Raw genomic sequence first — 22,092 nt, 5'->3', positions numbered from 1 at the left:
GAGTCAGTTACAGTCTGTTCCCAATGCCTAAGCCAATACCGCTCACTTTTGCTGTAATCAATAAAGTTGTGGCCTAAATTATTGCCTAATAACTTAAACTAAAATTATGTGTCTGTGTGAAGTTATTTGCAGGGGAAGGGCTTGGGGCGGCCTCTAAGTGCAACCCTGTAACTACTGATGCAATGCCAAGCCCCAAAACTCTGCAACAGTTATTATCTCTTCTATAATTATCAAACTTACAGTCATTATTTCCTCCCAGAGGCATGAAGGGGGGGAGGGAAATAAACAAGCAAGTGAGTGAAATAATATAAAGCCCCACTGAGCTAGATACACCCAAGTGTAGGGACTAAGGGCAGGCAGGGCCATGTCATTTCAAACTCTGTCAGTTTCCCCCTTTCACTGTATAGATCAGTCAAGCATTCAGATACTGTTCTTAAAATACAGAAATGCCTTAGAAATCATTTAGATTGTAAATCTAAAAGTAGACACAAGTCTCTTTAACTAGTGCATTGGCTGGCAGTCAGCTAAAATTTGAAGTGCATTCTTTAAAGTAGGATGAATTGAATTTATTGAATAGTTTATGGAGAACCATTTGGAAATCAACTATGCAGCTTTGACATCAGAAGGATGGTGACTGTGGTGTTCATGGTTCTTGTGGTGGTGTTTCCTCACGTGGTCTGCAAAGCACACAATGTTATGTGTGCTGCGAATGATCTTGTTCATGTTCCACATGAGTGGCACCAGCCAGGGGAAATTCTAATTGGTGGGATTGTGTCTTATATCTATTATCTTGTACCCGGTGTTGACTTCATGAAACCCCCATCTCAGGAGCAGATTGATGTTCCACTGTAAGATATGATTCCGCCCCCTAGATTTGAACTTTCTCTATACTTTGGTAATTCCTTCTGTTTTCATGACTGCTGACCCATGAGTGAGTGAGTGAATAAATGTGTGCATATTGGCAAGAAACCATTGTTCATGCAGACAATGAAATGTTCCTAAAGCTTAATTATAATGAATTTAAAAAGATGTTCAACACTTCATTTCCCAAAAAGCCCGAAGCATTCCTTTTAGGGATTATTGGGAGTGAGATTCCAAGAGACCTAAAGAAAGTGTTCATGTGTGCAGCAAGAGTTTAGATCGCTCAGAATTGGAAAGGGGAGATCTTACTGACAAAGAAATATTGGCTGATTAAATTGATGGAGTACGCCAAGATGGATAAACTGACAGGGCAGATAAGAGATCCAACGGAACAAAAATTCAGAAATGATTGGAATATATTTAAACAGTATCAAAAAGACCGTTGTGGAGAATTAAATTTTTTGACTGGTTTAGAATAACTCATGTAAGAAAAATTATTAAAATATAGAGGAAAAGTAGGTTACCAAATATATAGATATGTTATGTTGGGCATTCAACTAAAAATAAATAAATAGAGGATCCAAGTAAGAAGGGAAGGGAAGGGAAGTCAAGTGCAAATGGAGTACAAATGAATTAAATGATTAAGTGCATATTTTTGTTTTCTTTATTATGTTTTAGAATCACATGTTTAGTAGAGTGGTACCTCTGGTTAAGTACTTAATACATTCTGGAGGTCCGTTCTTAACCTGAAACTGTTCTTAACTTGAGGTACCACTTTAGCTAATGGGGCTTCCCGCTGCCACTGCATGATTTCTGTTCTCATCCTGAGGTAAAGTTCTTAACCTGAGGTACTACGTCAGGGTTAACAGAGTCTGTAACCTGAAGCATTTGTAACCCGAAGCATTTGTAACCCGAGGTACAACTGTAACAGGAAAACTTAGATGTTACAAAGTGATTTCATGAACGTTTGTTAAAAGAAACCAATAAAGATGAATTGGGAAAAAAGAAAAAAAGAAATGTCCCTAAAGCACTATTCACATACTGTATCCCAAAGGCAACAGTACTGTGGAAAAATGTGCTTTACATCACAGGTATATGGGGGACGGTTCCTTATAGCTGTACTTGAAAAGGTGTGGCCAGGTGGGTCATGGGGTGGCATTGTGTAAGGTAGTCTTCATTTTTGTAACTGGAAATGGCAGCTCCCAACTTCCTTAATTGCATTTCGTAATTGATTTGGAGAAGGTTGCCAGCAAAGTGACGCCCAATTGAATGTAAAGGAGTAATTAGGCATTGCAAAAGGAATTATGTTTGCTCAGTTATGTCCCTATCCCAGGCAACGTAATCTATTTTAAAGCAGAGCAGACCTGTAGATCTGGGGGGGGGGGGGGAGCACAATTTCATGCACTGTTCAGGCATTTCAGAATTCTACAATGAAACATCCTATTCTTCTTGCAGCGTGGTGACAAAATTCTATCAGCACATCCTGGCTTTGGTGTTTGCCGTCCAGGAAATCAGTAAGAACCCCAAGCTTTTGCCAAATATCACTATCGGATTCCATATTTACGACAGCTACTATGATGCAGGGATAACATATCGTACCACGTTGGGCCTGCTCTTCCAGTCACGTAGGTTTGTCCCTAACTACAAATGTGGCAGGCAGGGGAATTTAATGGGAGTCATTGGCGGTCTGGATTCCGATACCTCTTCACACATGTCAGACATCTTAGGCCTGTACAAGATTCCACAGGTAGGATTCATGGGTTGGGTCTATGGGATCTTCTCTAATCTCATGCATCTGCTCTTCTTTCTTCTTTCCTCTTCCAGATAGCAATTTCAAGATTAAAATTTTTGATTGGGGAAAGATAGGATGAAACACATGGATATGAAAAGTCTATTCTATAGTTTGTGGATGCATCTGAAACTCCCTCACTTTAAATTATATGAGGGTTGATAACATGTAGGCCTTCAAGTCTTTGGAATTCCCATCACAGCGAAGTACAGCTAGCCCATCGTCAGTCAGCCTATCTCTCCTCTGTTCTTTTTTAAATAATAGTTTTAAAACTATCCAATTCAGAAGCACTTTTGAGATGAGGAAGAAGAAAAAGGGTGTACTGAATTATTATATGGTCTTGTTGAACTTTCACGTTTGTTAATTTCAGTTAAAATGTGTTTAATCATGGTTCTTTTAAGAATGTTTTATTGATATGTTAAGTCATTTAAGGATATATTAATGCAGCTGAATAATGTTTTTATTGAGTTTCTAATCATTTTATACATATAAAACAAAACCGTTTCAAACATTAAAATACAGGGTTCTTTTGAACCTTCAGACCTCTTTCCCTCTCTCCAAGCGTTCCATATTTAGATTTAAGTTTATCCATCTATTATATAAACATAATTACCATAAATAATTCCACATTACAAGTTCCAGATTATAAGATTTTAACTGTGTACAGTGGTCTTTTAAATAAATTACAAATTTACTCCAATCTTTAGAAAATACTTGATCTTCCTGGTTTTGGATCTTCCCCATCATTCGCCATTTACGCAAACTCCATCATTTTCATCTGCCATTCTTCTTTTCTTGGTACTTTTCCTTCCTTCCAGTTCTGGGCTAGTAGCATTCTCGCTGCTATCGCTGCATACATAAAAAGTCTTTTATCGTCTCTTGGAAAATCTTCACCTATCATACCTAGTAAAAAGGATTCTGGTTTTTTGACAAATGTATTTTTTTAACTCATTATATATCCCAGAAAGCCTTTACTGATGTACATGTCCACCACATATGTTAAAAAGTCCCCTCTTTCTCTTTACATTTCCAACATAATTTTGAACTTGTTTTGTACATTTTCACAATTTTACTCAGTGTTAGATACCAACGATACATCATTTTCATATAATTTTCTTTCAACAAACAGCATGCAGCAAATCTTATTTCCTCTTTCCATAACTTTCCCCAGGATGAAAGTTGGATATTTCCCTCAAACTCTCTAGTCCAATGTATCATCAATGCCTTAACATCTTCATCTTTTGTATGCCATTCTAAAAGTAGTTTGTACATTTTTGATAACACTTTCACATTATTTTCCAACAGCAGCTGAATATCCATCTTGATGCTATAGCAATTCTACCAATTATTAGGTTAAAAACTTATATGACTATTTTGGAAATCTGACTTTATATTTTAAAATGCTACTCAGTTTTACATGTAAGAAACAGTAATATTTTGGTTTTATCTCATTTTTACCTACGGGTTATTTTGTGTGGGAATTTATTAAACATTGTTAATTTTAAGATGTAGTAGGGAACAGGATTACAAAAATAAATAAATGGCAAAATCTCTTCATTCCACTATGAGAATAAATGCAAAAGGGTGTTTAATTGCACTTGATAATTCTTTGCAGGCTACCTTTGTGATACTTTTCAATCAAAAGGCAGGATAGAAATTAACATTGCAACCCTATTTACTTGGAAATAAATCTCACTGTTCAACAGAGGCTACACTAGTACATGCTTGCAGAGGATTGCAGCTTAAATAATAATAATAATCTTTATTGCAGTCCAACGACCCATAACATAGATACAGAATAAAATACAGACTCATATAGACAACCCCCCAGGGAAGGGAGACCGAAGTGTTATTTGTTTAGTTGATCTTTGATTCGTATGAGTACTGAAAGAAACTTTGCCATGGCCACTGTGATATCGTTGGACTTGTCGTCCAGAATATATTTGATATTGTAGGCTTCAGATTGACCCCGCCAATTTGCCAGTAGCGGCTTAATCAATAGTTCCCTCGCTTGATCATATTGTCCTCAAAGCAATAAAATATGCCTCATACAGTCAACATCCGGAGAGCACACACAGATCCTTATTTTGATAAGGAATACCTCTCAGTCTGCCGTTTAACACTTCTGATTGAAATACATTTAATCTGGCTTTGGGGAAAAGGCGCCGGTATGTTGGTACAGACAAATTGTGTCTAAAACTCGAACCCATCGTGGATTCCTACTGCTAATGGGCCATAAGTAATAACTCACTCACTCACTCAATAAAGAAATAAATAAATAAAGCTATCCAAGGCTGGATCTAGACATGTCAAAGAAGTGATTCAGTTAAACGTGTTGCAAGTTCATACAGGGAAATCTGGTAGGGAAAGATGAGACTCCACAGCACAATCTGGTGCCACAGTGTTACATTGCATATACAACACATATAAAACATTTAAAAACCCACAAAAAACCCCACAACAACAATCTAGCTGAGTCCCAGGTCTACTTAGTAAGAAACCTTATTATATCAATTGGACTTAATTGAAGATAATATATATATAGGATATATAGGATTATAGTCTAAGTATGACCCTTCCTTGAAATGTCTCCTTTTTTAAAATTTTAGTTTTCGTATGGCTCATTCCAACGAGTCGTGAATGAGCAAACTGATCTTCCTTCTTTTTACCGCATGGTCCCTAATGAAGAGCTTCAGTACCAGGGAATTATTCATTTACTTCTGCATTTTGGATGGAAATGGGTTGGAATCATGATTTTGGATGACGACAATGGAGAGCATTTCCTGAAGACTATGGAGCCCATGTTTTCTCAGAGTGGGATCTGTTCAGCTTTCACCAACAGAGCTCCAGATGAAATGCGTTTCCACAACCTTGCTGAAATGAATGATTACATTTTGAATAGCATTAAAGGTTACAGAAAAACCAAAGCCAATGCAGTGCTTATATATGGTAAAACAGCCATCATTAGGTGGCTGGCAGCCATTCTGTGGTGGAAAAAGTTATTGCCTTTAAGCGATCTTCAATATGAAGAATATATGATTCCTGGAAAGGTGTGGATTACAACAGCTCAAATTGATTTTGCATTCTTTTCATTGCAAAGGACGTGGGATGTTCAAATGTTTCATGGAGCAATTTCATTTACAGTTCACTCAAATGAACATCTTGGCTTCCAAAATTTTATTCAGTTTATAAACCCTTCCAATTCAACAGAAGATGGCTTTATCAAAGATTTCTGGGAACAAGCATTTGATTGTTTCTTGAAAGATTTTGATGAATCCTGTACTGGAGAAGAGAGATTGGAAAGCCTTCCTGGACCTTTTTTTGAAATGAGCATGACAGGCCACAGCTACAGTATCTATAATTCTGTGTATGCTGTGGCACATGCCTTACATAGAATTTCTACATCTAAATCCAAACACAAAACAATGAAGAATAAGGGTGGACTAGATCTCCTGAATGTGGAACCTTGGCAGGTAATAGCTCCTCGCTGTCAAAGGTCTAATGTATATTACAGATGTGAGATGTTCAATTGCCATTATGCCTAGCAGAAAATGGGGACTCCGCCCTCTTCTTGTGAATCTTTTAAATTCTTTTCACTGCAAAGCAAGCTTAAGAGACACAATCTTCTATAATTCTATTAAAAATTACAGTGCACTCTTACTAAGATTGTAAATATTTATCCAAAAGTGTCATATAATTGTTGACAATGTACAGATGGAAATTAGATATGTTTAAACAATGTTGGCTATCCTTTATGCTACAAATGAAGCTATGAAATCCAATTATCGCCACGTTGGGGCACGTAGAAAGTACCATCTACAAATATCTGTGAAAGGGAAAGCAACCCATTTGTGATTATTCAGATTATTCAGAAACACTGAACTTCATTCATTGACTATTTGAATCAAAATAGTCTTGAACAATTGATATTCTGCAAATGTATTAAAATGAATTTTATTGAATTGTGCTTGTATGGCTCCTGATAGATATCTCCATGTTCTATGTTTTATCTGTCAGCTTGGGTCTACCATATTCAATCTACTCATTATAAGCCATACTATTTTGTAAAGATGGAATCTAATTTTTTTTTCTTCACATAACAGTTATAGTGTCTGGAAATTGCTTTCTTAATGTAAAATCTATAGAAAAAGTATATTCTCAGTGAGAATATTTCAATATTTAAAATGCTATTCTATTCTCTTTCTTCCTGTAGCTCCATTCATGGCTTCAGAGGATCTCATTCAACAACAGTGCTGCAGATGAAATCATGTTTAACAAAGATGGAGAATTATCATCTGGGTTCGATATTACAAGCTTGGCCACTTTCCCAAATAACTCCTATGCCAGAGTCAAAGTGGGAAGACTAGATCCTCAAGATTTTAAAAGAGCTGTATTATCCATTAATGAAGAGAAAATGGAATGGCACAGAGATTTGACTCAGGTGAACGGGATTTATGATTATACACTGAGTGGTTAGTCAGTACAGTGGTACCTCAGTTTAAGAACAGCCCTGTTTATGAACTATTTGGTTTGCAAACTCCGTAAAACCGGAAGTAGCGTCCCAGTTTGCAAACTTTACCTCAGCCTAAGAACAGAAGCCGAATGGTGGAAGGGCACCGGTGGCAGGAGGCCTCATTAGGAAAAGCGTACCTCAGTTTAAGAACAGTTTCGGTTTAAGAACAGACTTCCGGAATGGATTAAGTTTGTAAACTGAGATACCACTGTATATTTAAGGCAACCAATGGAGAGACTCTTCATGCAATGTGTCATTGATTCTTACTGTAAGCTGAAAAGGCAGAGGAGTTATGTATTCCAGGTTGAGTTCTAGAAATGGGAAGATGGCCTCTTTTTTGGTAGGCTTGCGCTCCCCTGGAAGGAGCCAGTTTTGTTGGGTTGAAATAAACGACAGACGAGTGACCAGTGTCATATGGGAGGCATCTCTCAAGCATGTCTCAGAGAGTCCCTTTTATTGAATATTACAGCATTGCCACATATGTGCTTGTTGCTGATTGGTTAACACAAATACAATGCAAAGGTTGCATATAAGCATTAATCACCAATAGGTTAAAGGTTGGGAAAGGGAACACAGAACTGGACAGGCGTGAAAACCTCCTTGTTAAACTATTACTAGTGATTGATATAGCAAGACTTAAACTATTACTAGTGATTGATATAGCAAGGCTTAAAAGAACATAACTATTACATTCCGTAGATGTGGTTAACCATGCAGTAAGAACAGGTCAGGGTACGATGTTTTCATGAACTCAATGTGAACTCAATGTGAACTGAACATTCTAGTCATGTGCAGAAGCAAAACTTCCCATCACAGTTTGTAGATTGTGGGTAGCCCCAGATACAACATTGTCACTTGTGGCCCTAGTGGCCTCAGTGCATAGAAGTGCCTATTTCTAGCTTCATCTAGCTTCACCAGCTAAGGCCTCTTTGGGATAGAGATGACTTGGCCATGGCATTTCATGACCTGCTGATTTCCATATGGAATCATTGCAGTGCATTCTATGTGCAGCTGCCCTTGAAGATGACTTGGAAACTTCATCTAGTACAAAAGGCAGTAGCCAGATCATTTTTTTCAGAACACACCCTATATATGTGGCTGAAATCAGTTTTAAATTGTTGTAATCTACCCTGCTTACTAAGAAAAGGGATAATGCCCATTATGCTGTGCTTAGGGATTTTTATCTCTACAGTTGTTTAGCGAGATCAGGCATCCCCATCATGCGGCCCTCCCGATGTTTTGGCCTACAACTCCCATGATCCCTAGCTAACAGGACCAGCGGTCAGGGAAGATGGGAATTGTAGTCCAAAACATCTGGAGGGCCGAAGGTTGGGGATGCCTGAGCTAGATGGATAATTCTCACCACACATAGAAAATGCACACACACAATCACATATACAAAGCAAAATATTAAATTATACATTGACTTCCCTTCCAACCTTCCATGGTTCCTTCTGATTACCCCTTTTTCCTTTTGTCTCAGTGTAATTTTTACTTCTTAATTCACTCTAATCCTGCTAATTTTTTTAACTTGTTTACAATGATTCTTCAAAAATTCTATAAACATTTTCAAATCTTCCTGAAATACCCTTTCCTCTTGATCTCTTATTCTGCTAGTTAGGCATGCCAATTCTGCATATTCCATCATTTTTGTCTGCCACTCCTCCTTCGTTGGCACTGCTCCCTCCCTCCATTTCTGGGCATATACCATTTGGGCTGTCACAGTTGTATAGAGAAACAGATTCCTTTGATCTCTGGGGGCATCTGACTCATTTATTCCTAAAAGAAAGCCTTCTGGTATTTTTATAAAAGACCTTTGAAATATTTTTTAATTATTATTTCATTATTTACCATCTCCCAGAAGGCCTTACATGTCCACCACAAATGCAAAAACAGATGGGGTATACAGTAGACCCCTACTGTATACACCATCTGTTTTTGCATATGTATTTGCGTGGCAAGGCCCCAAAGCCACCCCATTGTTGGAATAAAGACACTAGATGTCAGTATTTTAGGTTAATGGGCTAAAAATGGTCACAATTTTATTGGTTACAGAATGTGAGTGGTATTGGCTTGGGCACTGGAACCAAACCGACTATATCTAACTCCTGCCCACCTGCAGGAAGTCTCAGAAGGGTTAACCACCAGTAGAGGGAGACCTGTTGATGCACATCAACTAGGAACTCCGCCAGGGTCACCGATAGGGGTCATGCCATGGCCCTAGCCCCCGTCTGGGTTTCGGATGGGGCCACGCCCCCCCAGATTCCTTTAACAGAATACCCTTGAAATAGGAGGGATAGGTGAGGGCCACTACGTCCATTCACCTCCAACCGAATACTCCAGTACCTAACCGCCAAACCTTACAAAGTTGTGACGATTTGCTACGAGGTAGGCGAAAAACCAAGTGGCTGGTGCCAATTTTCCAAGTGGAAAAAAATCCTACCAGGCCCCTTCAACAAAGGATTAAGAGACTAACTATAGGGAGGGAGGGAGGGAGGAAGGGAGAACTGTGCGAGCGTGAACCAAAAGGGGCCGAGTTCCCACCGTGAGCAGCTTAAATGGCATAAGCCATGCCCCCCCAGCCAACCGGATTGGTTGGTCCAAGGAGTGAAGCAGCCAGGGACTCCCTGTGATGCGGGGGCCAGCCCTGCCCCCCCACGGGGTGGGCTCATGACCAGTCCACAACTTCATTTCCTGGGGGAAGGGAAATGGCTTTATTGCACATTGTGGATTGGATATCATTGTTGGATATCATCAGACGTGTAATAGTTGATAATATCTAAATCAACATTTCTGAAACATTTTCTCAATGCTAAATTCCTCCTTTGTTTAAGACCAGGTGCCTCCCTTCTCCTTATGTAATGAGAACTGCTTGCCTGGTTACAGCAGGAAAGTGATCGAGGGGGAGAAATTTTGCTGCTACATTTGCGCTCCGTGTCCAGAAGGGATGTTCTCAAATAAGAAAGGTAGGTTAGACATTGTAAAGACACATGGATATAATGAAATGACAGCTGAATCTGTCATTACTGATGACAGAATGTCTAGCCTGTATCGTTATTAATGCCTACAATCGTTCCTCCACATACCCACACCAAAGTTATTGACAAGGCTTAGATAGACTGTGGCTTTCTCCCTCTGCAGGAATTGTCTGCCTCCAAAGAATCCAGTCAATCTCATAATTGGGGAATTCCTGATGCTGTTGTTGAGCATGTCCTCCCCTGGATGATACAGTTCAGTTACGTGCCCCGTTCACCAGAGTAGTTAAGGGAAACGCTACAAAAACAGAGTTTCACCTAAATGCAGTTGGTTCAAGTGAAGAGAAATTTAGGGCTTAACTGTGAGTGATTGCCTGCTTGAGCCAAATGTATTGGTTAAAGTTTTGTGATGAAAGGCTCATTCTAGGCCAATTCAGACAGGTCAGGACTGTAGGTCTCACAAAGAGGAGAGTTTCGTTTTATAGAGATTCAGTGATACACTGTAGTGGCAATGAACATGAAGCTTTATTAAAGATACAGAAACAAAACTATAGCAAAGATATGACACACTTGTTCTCTGATTACATTTAGAAATGAGAACCATCCCCTTGGGTAAATCTGGGTAGAGGAACTCCATACTATGTGTGATATGTGTCTTTATTCTGATTCCCACCCAAAGCTGCAACCCAAGCCTTATATAGCTATTATCTTTAATAGCTCTATATAGCTATTAGCCACTGCTACATAGCATGGCTTCTGTTCATCTATATTCACAAAACAATGGTATGGAAAGCCACCGAGAGATCAAGTTAGAGAAGCAGGGTCACCTTTCCCTGTCTCTCTCCTGATAAAGGTCATTCATCATAAACATAACATTTCTAGCAATATTACCACGCAAAGAATCCTGTAGGTGTGATAAGTGTGAGAAGATGTGAAAGAATTAATAATATATTTTTGAAGAACAAAACGACATAGAGCAAGAAGTGCAACCAAGATTTTGGACAATGTCCCTGGATGTCCTGCCAACCACTACTGTATTTCCCATTTCATTTCAACCCATCCCTAAAATAATTAATTGTTCTTGGTAGATCATGTGATTTTTCAAATAGAAGCCAATATTTATAATACCTCAAAACCCTTACATAAGCATATTAGGTTAGGAGGATAGAATGGACGGTAGCCCCATGTTCAGAGTTTTGGTAATAATTACTAATAACTACTTATTAAGATTAATTCCAGGAAAGATGCTCATTGTTCATGAAAATAGAAGAGTGTTTAAGAAACATATGTTCTTCTTTTAGACATGGATTATTGTATCACTTGCCCAGGAGATCACATTCCAAACAAGGGACAAGATAAATGCATCTCCAAGGCGCACAACTTCCTCACTTTTGATGAACCTTTGGGCATTACTCTAGTTTCTTTGGCTATTCTTTCTTCTCTGATAACAGCTATGGTACTTGGAATCTTCATTAAGCAAAGGGACACTCCCATTGTCAAAGCCAACAACCGGAGCCTCACCTACTTTCTTCTCATTTCTCTCCTTCTTTGTTTCCTCTCTGCTTTGCTCTTCATTGGAAAGCCTCAGAAGGGGACCTGTCTCCTGCGACAAACAGCTTTTGGCATCATCTTCTCCATTGCTATTTCTTCTGTTTTGGCCAAAACCATTACAGTGATTGTGGCTTTTATGGCCTCCCAGCCAGGAAACATTTTCCGGAAGTGGGTGGGGAAAAGATTGGCATATTCTCTTGTCTTGGCTTGCTCTCTCCCTCAGTTTGTCATTTGTGTTATTTGGTTATGTACCTTCCCCCCATTCCCAGATTTGGACATGAACTCACTAGCTGGAGAAATCATTGTGGAATGTAATGAAGGGTCACTTTTCATGTTCTACTGTGTCCTGGGGTACATGGGAATTATGGCAACCATCAGCTTCACCATGGCTTTCCTAGCGAGGAGGTTGCCAGACAGTTTTAATGAAGCCAAGTTCATCACCTTCAGCATGTTGGTTTTTTGCAGTGTTTGGCTGTCCTTTGTGCCAACCTACTTGAGCACAAAAGGAAAATACATGGTGGCTGTGGAGATCTTCTCCATCTTGGCTTCTAGTGCTGGGTTACTAGGCTGCATATTTTCCCCCAAATGTTATATTATTATATTGAGGCCTGAACTGAACAAAAAGGAACAGCTAATAAGAAGGAAACAATAAAAATCAAATAGGTTCTATCCAGAGCTAGTCCTAATCAGAGTAGACCCCTTGAAATTAGTGAACATCATTAACTTAGTGTGTTAGTGTCAATGGATCTACTAAGAGTAAAACTTAGTTTGATACAATCTGCTATATATTTTGTTCCTGCTCAGGAGCAAACGCCTCTTCTCCTTTATGTTTGTTGAACAGAGTAAAAGGTTACAGGCCCTCATTTGAAAAAGATTTTCGCATTATTGTCTTCACTGCTGTCTCTTTTGTTTTGTGCAATGCCTTTATGATGTTTTTTGCTTTCACAATCTATAAACAAATAAAGACTGGCTCAATTTCTTTTATTGTCATACTACCTTTTCCCATCCAATATTTGTGCTGTTAAGTTAAACACATTGCCCTCATCGCTCAATTTGGATTTGCAGTCATTATCTAGGACAAACATGGCGAACTTGGCTGCTCTCTAGATATTGTTGGACTCCAAGTCCCATCAGGCTTAGCCAACATGACCAAAATTCAAAGATGATGGAAGTGGGAATTTAATAACATCTGAAGGATCACTGCCTCTCAGTTTCTGTATATTGGTCTTTTTCTGTGTTTGTGACAATCGTGCTCCAGAGAAAATGCGTACATAGTGGCCATGGAGATCTTCTTCATCTTTGCCTCCAGTGCTTGTTTTCTGGATTACAACTTTTCATCCAAATGCTTTCTTGTTGTGCTGAGGTATGATCTGAATAAAATGCAACAACTAATAAGGGGGAAAAATAAAATATCAAATGATCAGTCCTATTTGTTTTGCCACCTTTTTTTTGTTTCCTCTGAAGTGACTGTTGGTAGATTTAGCACTGTGGAAAGTGTGGTCTTTGGTAATCCACTTTAAAATTCTCACCTAGCTCCTCTCAGATCCCAATCAAATAAAATTCTTTGGAATGTTTGCCTACTTGCTTAATAATTAATTTAGGCTCAATCTCTATTCATGTTTACATGGTCTAGAGATGATTGAAATATTTGTTGTTGTTGTTTTTTAAGACCAATTATGTAGAGGTTGTAGTATATTTTCAAGAAATGTATGTAATGGCATCTATGTGCAATCTAGGCACAGATAAAAACAGATACTAGGGGATGCCCCTGGAAGACCCCCCATAAAATTTACAGAGGTATATACCAGCTGCTTAACCCCAACAGAAGAAAACCAAAACTTCTCCCATTCCCGTCTTTGGGGTCATCTTCTTGCCTTGCTAATAGAAACAACAAAACTAACCAATGAACTTTCACTGCAAGATTCATCCAAGCTCTAAATTCACCTTTACGCTATTAAGGAATAAAGATTGTAGCCCCTCAATTCCCTATGTGTGGACAGTGACACTTATAGAACACATACAGGGCAGCTGAGTCTCTATTGACACTTTCTCCCTCAAAATATCTTGTGCGCATTTGGGAAATATTCAAATAACAATGTCATTGAGCAGCAGTCTAATGAGGGATAAACAAAGGTTTCAACAGACATTACAACATTTCTTATCCCTTTAGAGAGTAGCAGATTATCTTGAGGGACAGCAAATAAAGATTTTAAAAAAGTAGTTCTCTTGGCTTTCATATCTATGACAGCTACTATGATGCAATGAGCTTTGAAATAAGGTGACATATTTCAAATTGGTTTTCATCAGCAGTTCTGGTTCTCATGAAACCTCAGAGAGCCCAGAATCATTGCAGAAATGGTTAACCTTCCCCTACAATTATCCATACTATTATGACTGAATCAGCTGGACAAACCCCCAATGGCTTCCCTGACTGCAATAGAAAAAAACAAGTATTACATGTTCATAAATACCACAGTTTTCTATTGGCAGCTAAGATTATCTAAAAGCAGGCAGGGCTCTGTCATTCTCCGTATGTCTCCCTTTTTCTATGTATAAGTCAGGCTTCAAATGAGTATCTCCTTTCATCTAGCATTCAAGGCAAAATTTTATAGCACAGCTGAGGCTAAGAGAAAGGTGTATAAGAACTGTTTTGGTGGAATCGCATTAAATCTGCACCATTTTGCTTAAACAAATTTGCTCTTGCAGATAGCGACACCATAGAGGGACCAGGAAAAATGCATATTTAGAGGGGAAATTTGCCATCAGGAAATTGAGGTGCTGCAATGTTGTTGATACTGCTGCTCTTCTTGCTTCCTCACCTGGTGTGCACAGTGCACCCTATGAATTGTCCCCTGACGGACCCCCTCTCAATCCCCCATGAGTGGTACCAGCCAAACGAGTTTGTAATTGGTATGATCGTATCTCAGATGCATTACATTTTCCCCAATATTTTATTTGACAGAGACCCTTCATTGGAGCTGGTTAACTTTCCAATGTAAGAATCCATTTTAATTTTAAATGCATTTTCATGAAAGCTGCTTGCTTTACTTTGTTTGTCTGTTTGCTTTAGACAGAGAGATCCTATATGCATATAAGTTGGCAAACTGCTTTTAGTTTTGTGGGAGGGAGAATCTCATATATTAATGGATGGATGTGAATATTGTTTGAAATGAAAGGCAAAATGCACATATCGACTCAACCATGTTTTGTGGCCTGATTGCACTCTAGTTACATTGCTGGTCTATACATATTTTCATCATTGTCATATAGAAATGGGTTAAGGAAGGTGTAGGTTGCAGTTATCTATTTTATTTCTCAGATTTAACATGTTGGTCCATGTGGAAATCAGGTAACATAGGATTCTACTAAGTCATGCCTTCTGTTTTAAAATCAAATGTAATTGTTTTCTTTGTTGCATTTCATACTTTTTTCTGCATAAGCTAGCTATTACCTATAAATTTCCTCTTGAATATTTATTTGTTTATTTGATATATTTCTGGCAAAACCCACAATACCTGAAAAAGAGTTAAACAGATTTGCATTCATTCAGGAAGTAATGTGCTATTGAATGGGCTTCTTAGTTGAAGTTATTTGAACATATAGCATTGTATTTATTCGTATCTTAGATATTAATGTATCCCCACCCCTCACCCAGGCAACATTAGCTTTTGCCTCTGTCAGTCATTTTGTCTCACTTTGAGTTCTGTTCTCTTTATGTTTTTTATGTTATTAATCAGTTTAATCGCCTGACAAGTGCATAGGTTTATCTGCCTTGTGACAAAAAAATCCCTTAGCATTAATCTCCCAACATTGTTGCTTATTCTGTGGGTGCAATGCCCAACATAATATTTTTCTCTTTGTGACAACGCCAGCAACCTCTTGAACTAGTTGCTTTATTTGCAGTGTATGTATAAAGTTCTACCAGCATATTATGGCCTCGGTGTTTGCCATTAATGAGATCATGGGAAATCCAAAACTCTTGCCCAATGTCACTCTTGGGTTTCACATCTACGACAGCTGCTCCAATTCAAGGATAACCTACCGTACTACTCTGGACATGGTCTGCAAATCACATAGTTTTTTCCCTAACTATCAATGTGGCATCCCAAAAAATCTAATAGGAGTCATTGGAGGACTTGAATCTGACACCTCCACACGAATGGCAGACATCTTAGGTCTTTACAAGATCCCACAGGTAGGATATGCTGGTGTTCGTTATGGAAAATTTCCATAACCAACATATAATTTACTGCCGCTTACTCATTCTGCTTTCCTTCTGCAATTTACTAATTATTAAAGAGGGTGAAGGATAACAACAACAAATATGTAATCTGCACCAGGGTAATATTGGGGTTTCCAAAGCCATAAAGCACCATCTGGAACTCCCTCTTTGGAGAAGCCAGAATGTGTCCCTCCTTATTGTCCTTCTGCCAGCAGTTGAAGACCTTCTTGTTCCAACAGGTTTGGGGAACTGACTGCTTTTAATGAAAGAGCTTGTGTTGTGCTGTTTTTATTGTAATTATTTATATGTCTTAAACTGATTATATGCATGGTTTTTATTCTATTAATGTATTGTTTTTAATGATTCCCCCTCCCCCCGGTGTTTCTAGTCATTCTTGTTTATATCTGTAAGCTGCCTCCCATCAGGGAAAAATTATGGGGTATACTACTACTACTACTAACACTGTAGTTAATTTCAGAAACTGTTTCACAAAGTACGACAGCTTCAGGGGATGAAGCTGTCAAATGTTCAATTTATTTACCCAGAACATAAACAACTGCCTTCTTCCAGCTGAGACAAGTTGTTCATCTAGCTCAATATAGTTTAGTGCACCCAAAAGTGGCTTTATAGGAAAAGAGTTAGAGATCTTGCACATCATCTGTAACAAACAAGCCAGTGGCTGTATGTAGCACATTTTTTTGTGCAGTGTATCTGATTTATCACCGAGCTGCAGTTATTCCAACCCTTCCAAACTATGACAGCCTCCCACCCCTTTCTCTGAAATGTCTGTAAATTTATATGCATTTGTTCATTTAGTTTTCTTATGGCTCCTTTGAACCAGCTGTGAATGATCAAAGCAATTGCCCAGCTTTTTACCGCATGGTCCCCAATGAAATCCTACAGTATGAGGGATTTGTCCAGTTACTTGTGCATTTTGGATGGACCTGGGTAGGGCTCATGACAATGGACACTGAAGCTGGAGAGCATTTCTCAAAGGTCTTTGAGACCATGCTTTCTCAGAGCGGAATCTGTTTAGCATTCCAGGAAACTTTTCCCAAAAATGTGCATTTCATCGGCATGGAGGAAATAGTGACTCTCTTTCTCAACATTGTGCCAGATTTCATGAGGAGCACAGCCAACGTAATTGTTTTATATGGAGAAACTGCATCCATTGCATGGGTGACAGGTATTATATTTGTAAAAACACTATTTCCTATAACAGCTGCTGATTATGAGTTAAGTTCTATAGCGAGAGTGTGGATTATGACAGCTCAAATGGATGTCACATTGCATATAGTTCAAAGGGATTTTAAAATGCAAACGCTCCATGGTGCCATCTCCTTTGCAATTCACTCAAAGAAGGTTCAAGGCTTCCAAGAATTTCTTCAGACTATCAACCCTTTGAAGGCAAAAGGAGATGGTTTTATTAAGGATACCTGGGAGAATGCATTTAGCTGTTCTGTTTCGACAGACTATGTTGATGACCTCTGTACTGGGGAGGAGAGATTAGACAGCCTTCCTGCAACTTATTTTGACATGAGCATGACTGGCCACAGCTACAGTATCTATAATGCGGTCTATGCTCTGGCACATGCCTTACATATTACATACTCATCAAGATTCAGTAGAAGAGCAAAGGAGGATGGGAGACGATTGGCCCCTCATAGGGTGGAACCTTGGCAGGTAATGTCTTCTTATTGACTCTCAATGTTAAAAGCGGGAAATGGTGTCTGATCCGTCTTCACTGAGATACAATATAATATTTGGGGTGTTTCTCTGCTTGCTGTTTTCTAAAAATCATTATGCGTGGTGTGTGTTCAGGCCACATTTCTTAGAAATCTCATTGGAGGGCACTCTCATATGTATAGTGTCTTCCTATGAGGCTTTCATGGCTGTGGGAGTGCTAGTAGTGGTAGCAGTTGCAAGAAGATGGTGCAATGATTTGTTGTTTGTTTTTTTAAAAAGTGCTTTAAAAATAAAAGAACTGTTCTCTCAAAGTCAGTTGCTGGGCATCACAAATGGGGAGACGGCTGCTGTGCCGAAGCCCTGTTTCAGCTTGGCATTGGCATCTGGTTTACTCCTGTGAGAACAAGATCCTGGAGCAGAAGAAACATTGGTCTGATGAATCAGGGTCTTACTATGTTCTCAGTTCCTTGATTCTGCTTTTCTTTCCATCTAGATTTTCTCTTTAATTCAGAGGATCTCTTTCAACAACAGTATTGGTGATGAATTTAAGTTCAATGAACATGGAGAGTTAGCAGCCGGGTTTGATATTACAAACTTGATCACATTCCCAAATAATTCCTATGTCAGAGTCAAAGTGGGAAGGTTGGAGCCACAGGTATCATCTGGCATAAACCTCACCATTGATGACACGAGAATTGAGTGGCATGAAAACTTCAGTCAGGTTGAAAGTGACTTAATCCTATTTCTCTTCCTTCTCCTCCTCCTCCTGATTCTCCTTCTTCTCCCATGCTAGCAACAGTATGATAATATCTCACTCTTATTTCATGTACCAGCTTACATTTACATGCCATACCTCCACTCTGAATAGCCAACAGAGGGACTAAATTCCCCCCCCCCCATGTCAATGTTCATGATCATTTAAGGAGCCTGGGATACATTATATTGAACATAAAAATAAAAAGTCATTCTTCATGCATTACATGATTAACCATTGCAGTTAATGAGCCTACATACTGTGGTGTCAAGTAAGCTTTTCTTTCTAAAACAAAGCTTATGACTTTGTTGTTGTTGTTGTTTTATTATTTTATAAACCATACTCAGAGTGAATATGCCCATACGGTTTGAAGGAAGTTGAAACTCTTACTCACATCCTACAATATTGCCATTTTTATAAGGACATCCGTTCTATACTTATCACCCCAATCATCCAGCGAATCCCAAGCAGATCTGATGACCACTAGATAAAATAGCTAATAGAGGACAGTGAAAGTGACTAAATTCTGTGTTTCTGCTATAAAACTAAGGAGACAAGCTCTGAATGAATCTGGTGGCCAATGTCTTAACGTGCACATTTTAAATTAGTGGTAAAAGGCTTTAACCTGTATATTTTAATTGTTTTATATCTGCATTACTTATCGTGTTTTAGCTTATAGATTTTAATTTTAACCTATTTATATGTTTTTTTTAATTGTTGTATATTTCTGTATTTCTGGTCTGTGGCCATAATAAATCTATTCTTCTTCTTATTGGGTTAGTCTGTCTCAGTTTCCATAAAACTGATATAGGGTAATGGCCATCTAAGACATAATAATTTAATTGAGAAAGGGTATTTCACCAATACTTTAAAGCTGGATGGATGACAGCAGTGAAGTGATGGACCTTACTCTAAGCCTTCTATATTCACTGGAATAGATCCATGAGGTCTATGCAACTGAAGTTAACATTTTCCTTTCTTCAATAACAGGTACGTCCCTTCTCCCAGTGTAATGAAAAATGTCCTCCTGGTACCAGCAAGAAAAAGAAAGAGGGGGAGAAATTTTGTTGCTATGATTGCACTTCGTGTCCGGAAGGGAAGATTTCAGACCAGCAGGGTAGGAGATTTATTATTAAGAAATATGGATTTGATCAAATAGTCAATTGTGTGTGACTTGTGACAAGTTGTATAATCTGAAAGATATACGAATACCTGTCTTTGATGATCTTTTTGCCTCCTTGGTAGCTGTCTGAAGTAGAAATGAAATAATGTGTTTATCACGCATTCTCCAATTATCTTAAATGGTTTTGCTCAGTCATTTGGATAAAAAAGAAAGGCAATCTGTATAGAATACCCCCAGCGTGCTCCTGATCATGGCTCAACCACTGAGTCTTGTAATTGTTTTATTGGGTTTCTATTATGAGAAATAGGGACGCAGGTGGCGCTGTGGGTTAAACCATAGAGCCTAGGACTTGCCGATCAGAAGGTCAGCGGTTCGAATCCCCACGACGGGCTGAGCTCCCATTGCTCGGTCCCTGCTCCTGCCAACCTAGCAGTTCGAAAGCACATCAAAGTGCAAGTAGATAAATAGGTACGGCTCCGGCAGGAAGGTAAATGGCATTTCCGTGTGCTGCTCTGGTTTGCCAGAAGTGGCTTAGTCATGCTGGCCACATGACCCGGAAGCTGTACGCCGGCTCCCTTAGCCAATAAAGCGAGATGAGCGCCGCAACCCCAGAGTCAGCCATGACTGGACCTAATGGTCAGGGGTCCCTTTATCTTTATTATGAGAAATGGGGAAACACAGCTTTCCCTCCCATCTCCTGGAAACCTTCCTATGCTTTTATGTGAAGCACAAGTGATGCAGGTTCTGGAGATCAAGAAAGGCAAAATGCACATTTTCTCCTTTCTTCCCTTGTGAAGTCTCTTGATACTGAATAGGGAGTAGAGGTTTTTAACCTCACACCATATGAATATTGGTGCATCACTGCCTCCAAGATACTATTCAGTGTGAGAGGCTCAAGTAGAGCTCTTTCTCCCTCCCTCCCTTCTTTCTTCTTCAGATGTGTCACCATCTTTCTTTCTTATAAATGCTATCATGAGGTCCACAGAGCCTCATCAGGTTATTTTTTCCCCTTTTTTGTTTTGCTTTTAATTTACAAATAAATAAATTTATGCATATCTGTGGGGATTAGCAGATTGTGGAAACTACTGCTTTAGGGCTGTACCCAACCAAATCCTACTCCGAGTAGATCCACTTAAAGAAGTTGATGAACATAATGTAGTCATGTGCATGAATTTCAATACATCTACTCTGCATAGGACTAGCACTGGATACAACCCTCAGTTTCAGGTTTTGTTGTTTCACTTCCAGACTGATAAACATAATGTTTAGTATTGGAGGGAAGAGGTGAGCCTTTTCGAGGTAACCAATACATTCTCTGTCAATTTTAAAATCCCCTCTGGAAAAAAAAGCAATTTGTTTAGCAAAAATAAAATAAAATCCTAAACTCATAAAATAAGGTGAACAGCAGTTTGGACAATTTAAAACCAGCAAAAAAACTAATATCACACAGACATAGAATGAAGTTGAGGGGGGGGGGGGGACTCAACATGTTAAAATTTAAAAAGCCCAGGGGAAAATATACTTGGAATACCTGTTATGTTCTACACACTGCTCTAAATTCCCACCATACAGCTTAATAAAGAATGTATAGTTAGGGTCTGATATGGTTAGGGTCTTTTGTGGCTGCAAGTATTGAGTTATATGGAACTGTTTGAAAGGGGTATCTTATTCAAGAAAACAAATCAGTTTTAAATTTGGTATTTCTTCCACTTTTAGACATGGATTATTGCATCAGCTGCTCAGAAGATCAGTACCCAAATAAGGGAAAGGATCACTGCCTCACCAAAGTCCAGACCTTCCTCTCTTTTGAAGAACATTTGGGTATTTCTTTAGCAACACTGGCTCTATACTTTTCCCTGGTCACAGCTCTGGTACTTGCGGTCTTCATTAAGCACAGGGACACTCCCATTGTCAAAGCCAACAACCGAAGCCTTACCTATATTCTCCTGATCGCTCTCCTTCTTTGCTTTCTCTGCTCTTTGCTCTTCATTGGACAACCCAATAAGGTGACCTGCCTGCTCCGACAAACAGCATTTGGCATCATCTTCTCCATTGCTATTTCTTCAGTTTTGGCCAAAACCATTACAGTGGTTGTAGTTTTCATGGCCTCCAAACCAGGAAGCATTTTCCGGAAATGGGTGGGGAAAAGGTTGGCACTTTCAATTGTCTTTTCCTGTTCTCTTACTCAGCTAGGCATTTGTGCTGTTTGGTTGGCCACATCTCCCCCATTTCCAGGTCAGGACATGCACTCAGTGTCTGGAGAAATCATTGTGGAATGTAATGAAGGGTCAGTCTCCATGTTCTACTGTGTCTTGGGCTACATGGGCTTTTTGGCAACCATCAGTTTCAGTGTAGCTTTCCTAGCCAGAAAGTTGCCAGACAGTTTCAATGAAGCCAAGTTCATCACTTTCAGCATGCTGGTCTTTTGCAGTGTTTGGCTATCTTTTGTTCCAACCTACCTGAGCACCAAGGGAAAATACATGGTAGCTGTGGAAATCTTCTCCATCTTGGCCTCCAGTGCTGGGTTGCTAGGCTGCATCTTTTCTCCAAAATGCTACATTATTATTTTGAGGCCTGAGTTGAACAACAGGGAACAGCTAAAACGAAGAAATAATTGA

General features: G+C 39.1%; 1 protein-coding gene across 1 annotated transcript; it reads left to right on the top strand.

The window, feature by feature from the left end:
* Nucleotides 1-627: 627 nt before the first annotated feature.
* LOC310748528 (vomeronasal type-2 receptor 26-like) lies at nt 628-22,092 on the top strand (the record flags this gene model as incomplete). The annotated part of the gene is made up of 5 exons (XM_083584359.1): nt 628-848; nt 2,317-2,608; nt 5,260-6,123; nt 19,342-19,468; nt 21,191-22,092. 5 exons carry the CDS (start codon nt 628-630, stop codon nt 22,090-22,092), a joined length of 2,406 nt encoding a protein of 801 aa, XP_083440485.1.

This window comes from Podarcis filfolensis (genome assembly GCF_964270895.1).
Source record: "Podarcis filfolensis genome assembly, chromosome: 13".
Classification (NCBI taxonomy): Eukaryota; Metazoa; Chordata; class Lepidosauria; order Squamata; family Lacertidae; genus Podarcis; species Podarcis filfolensis.
Note: the sequence above shows the minus strand (reverse complement) of the source record. Positions and strands in the feature narration are given on the sequence as shown.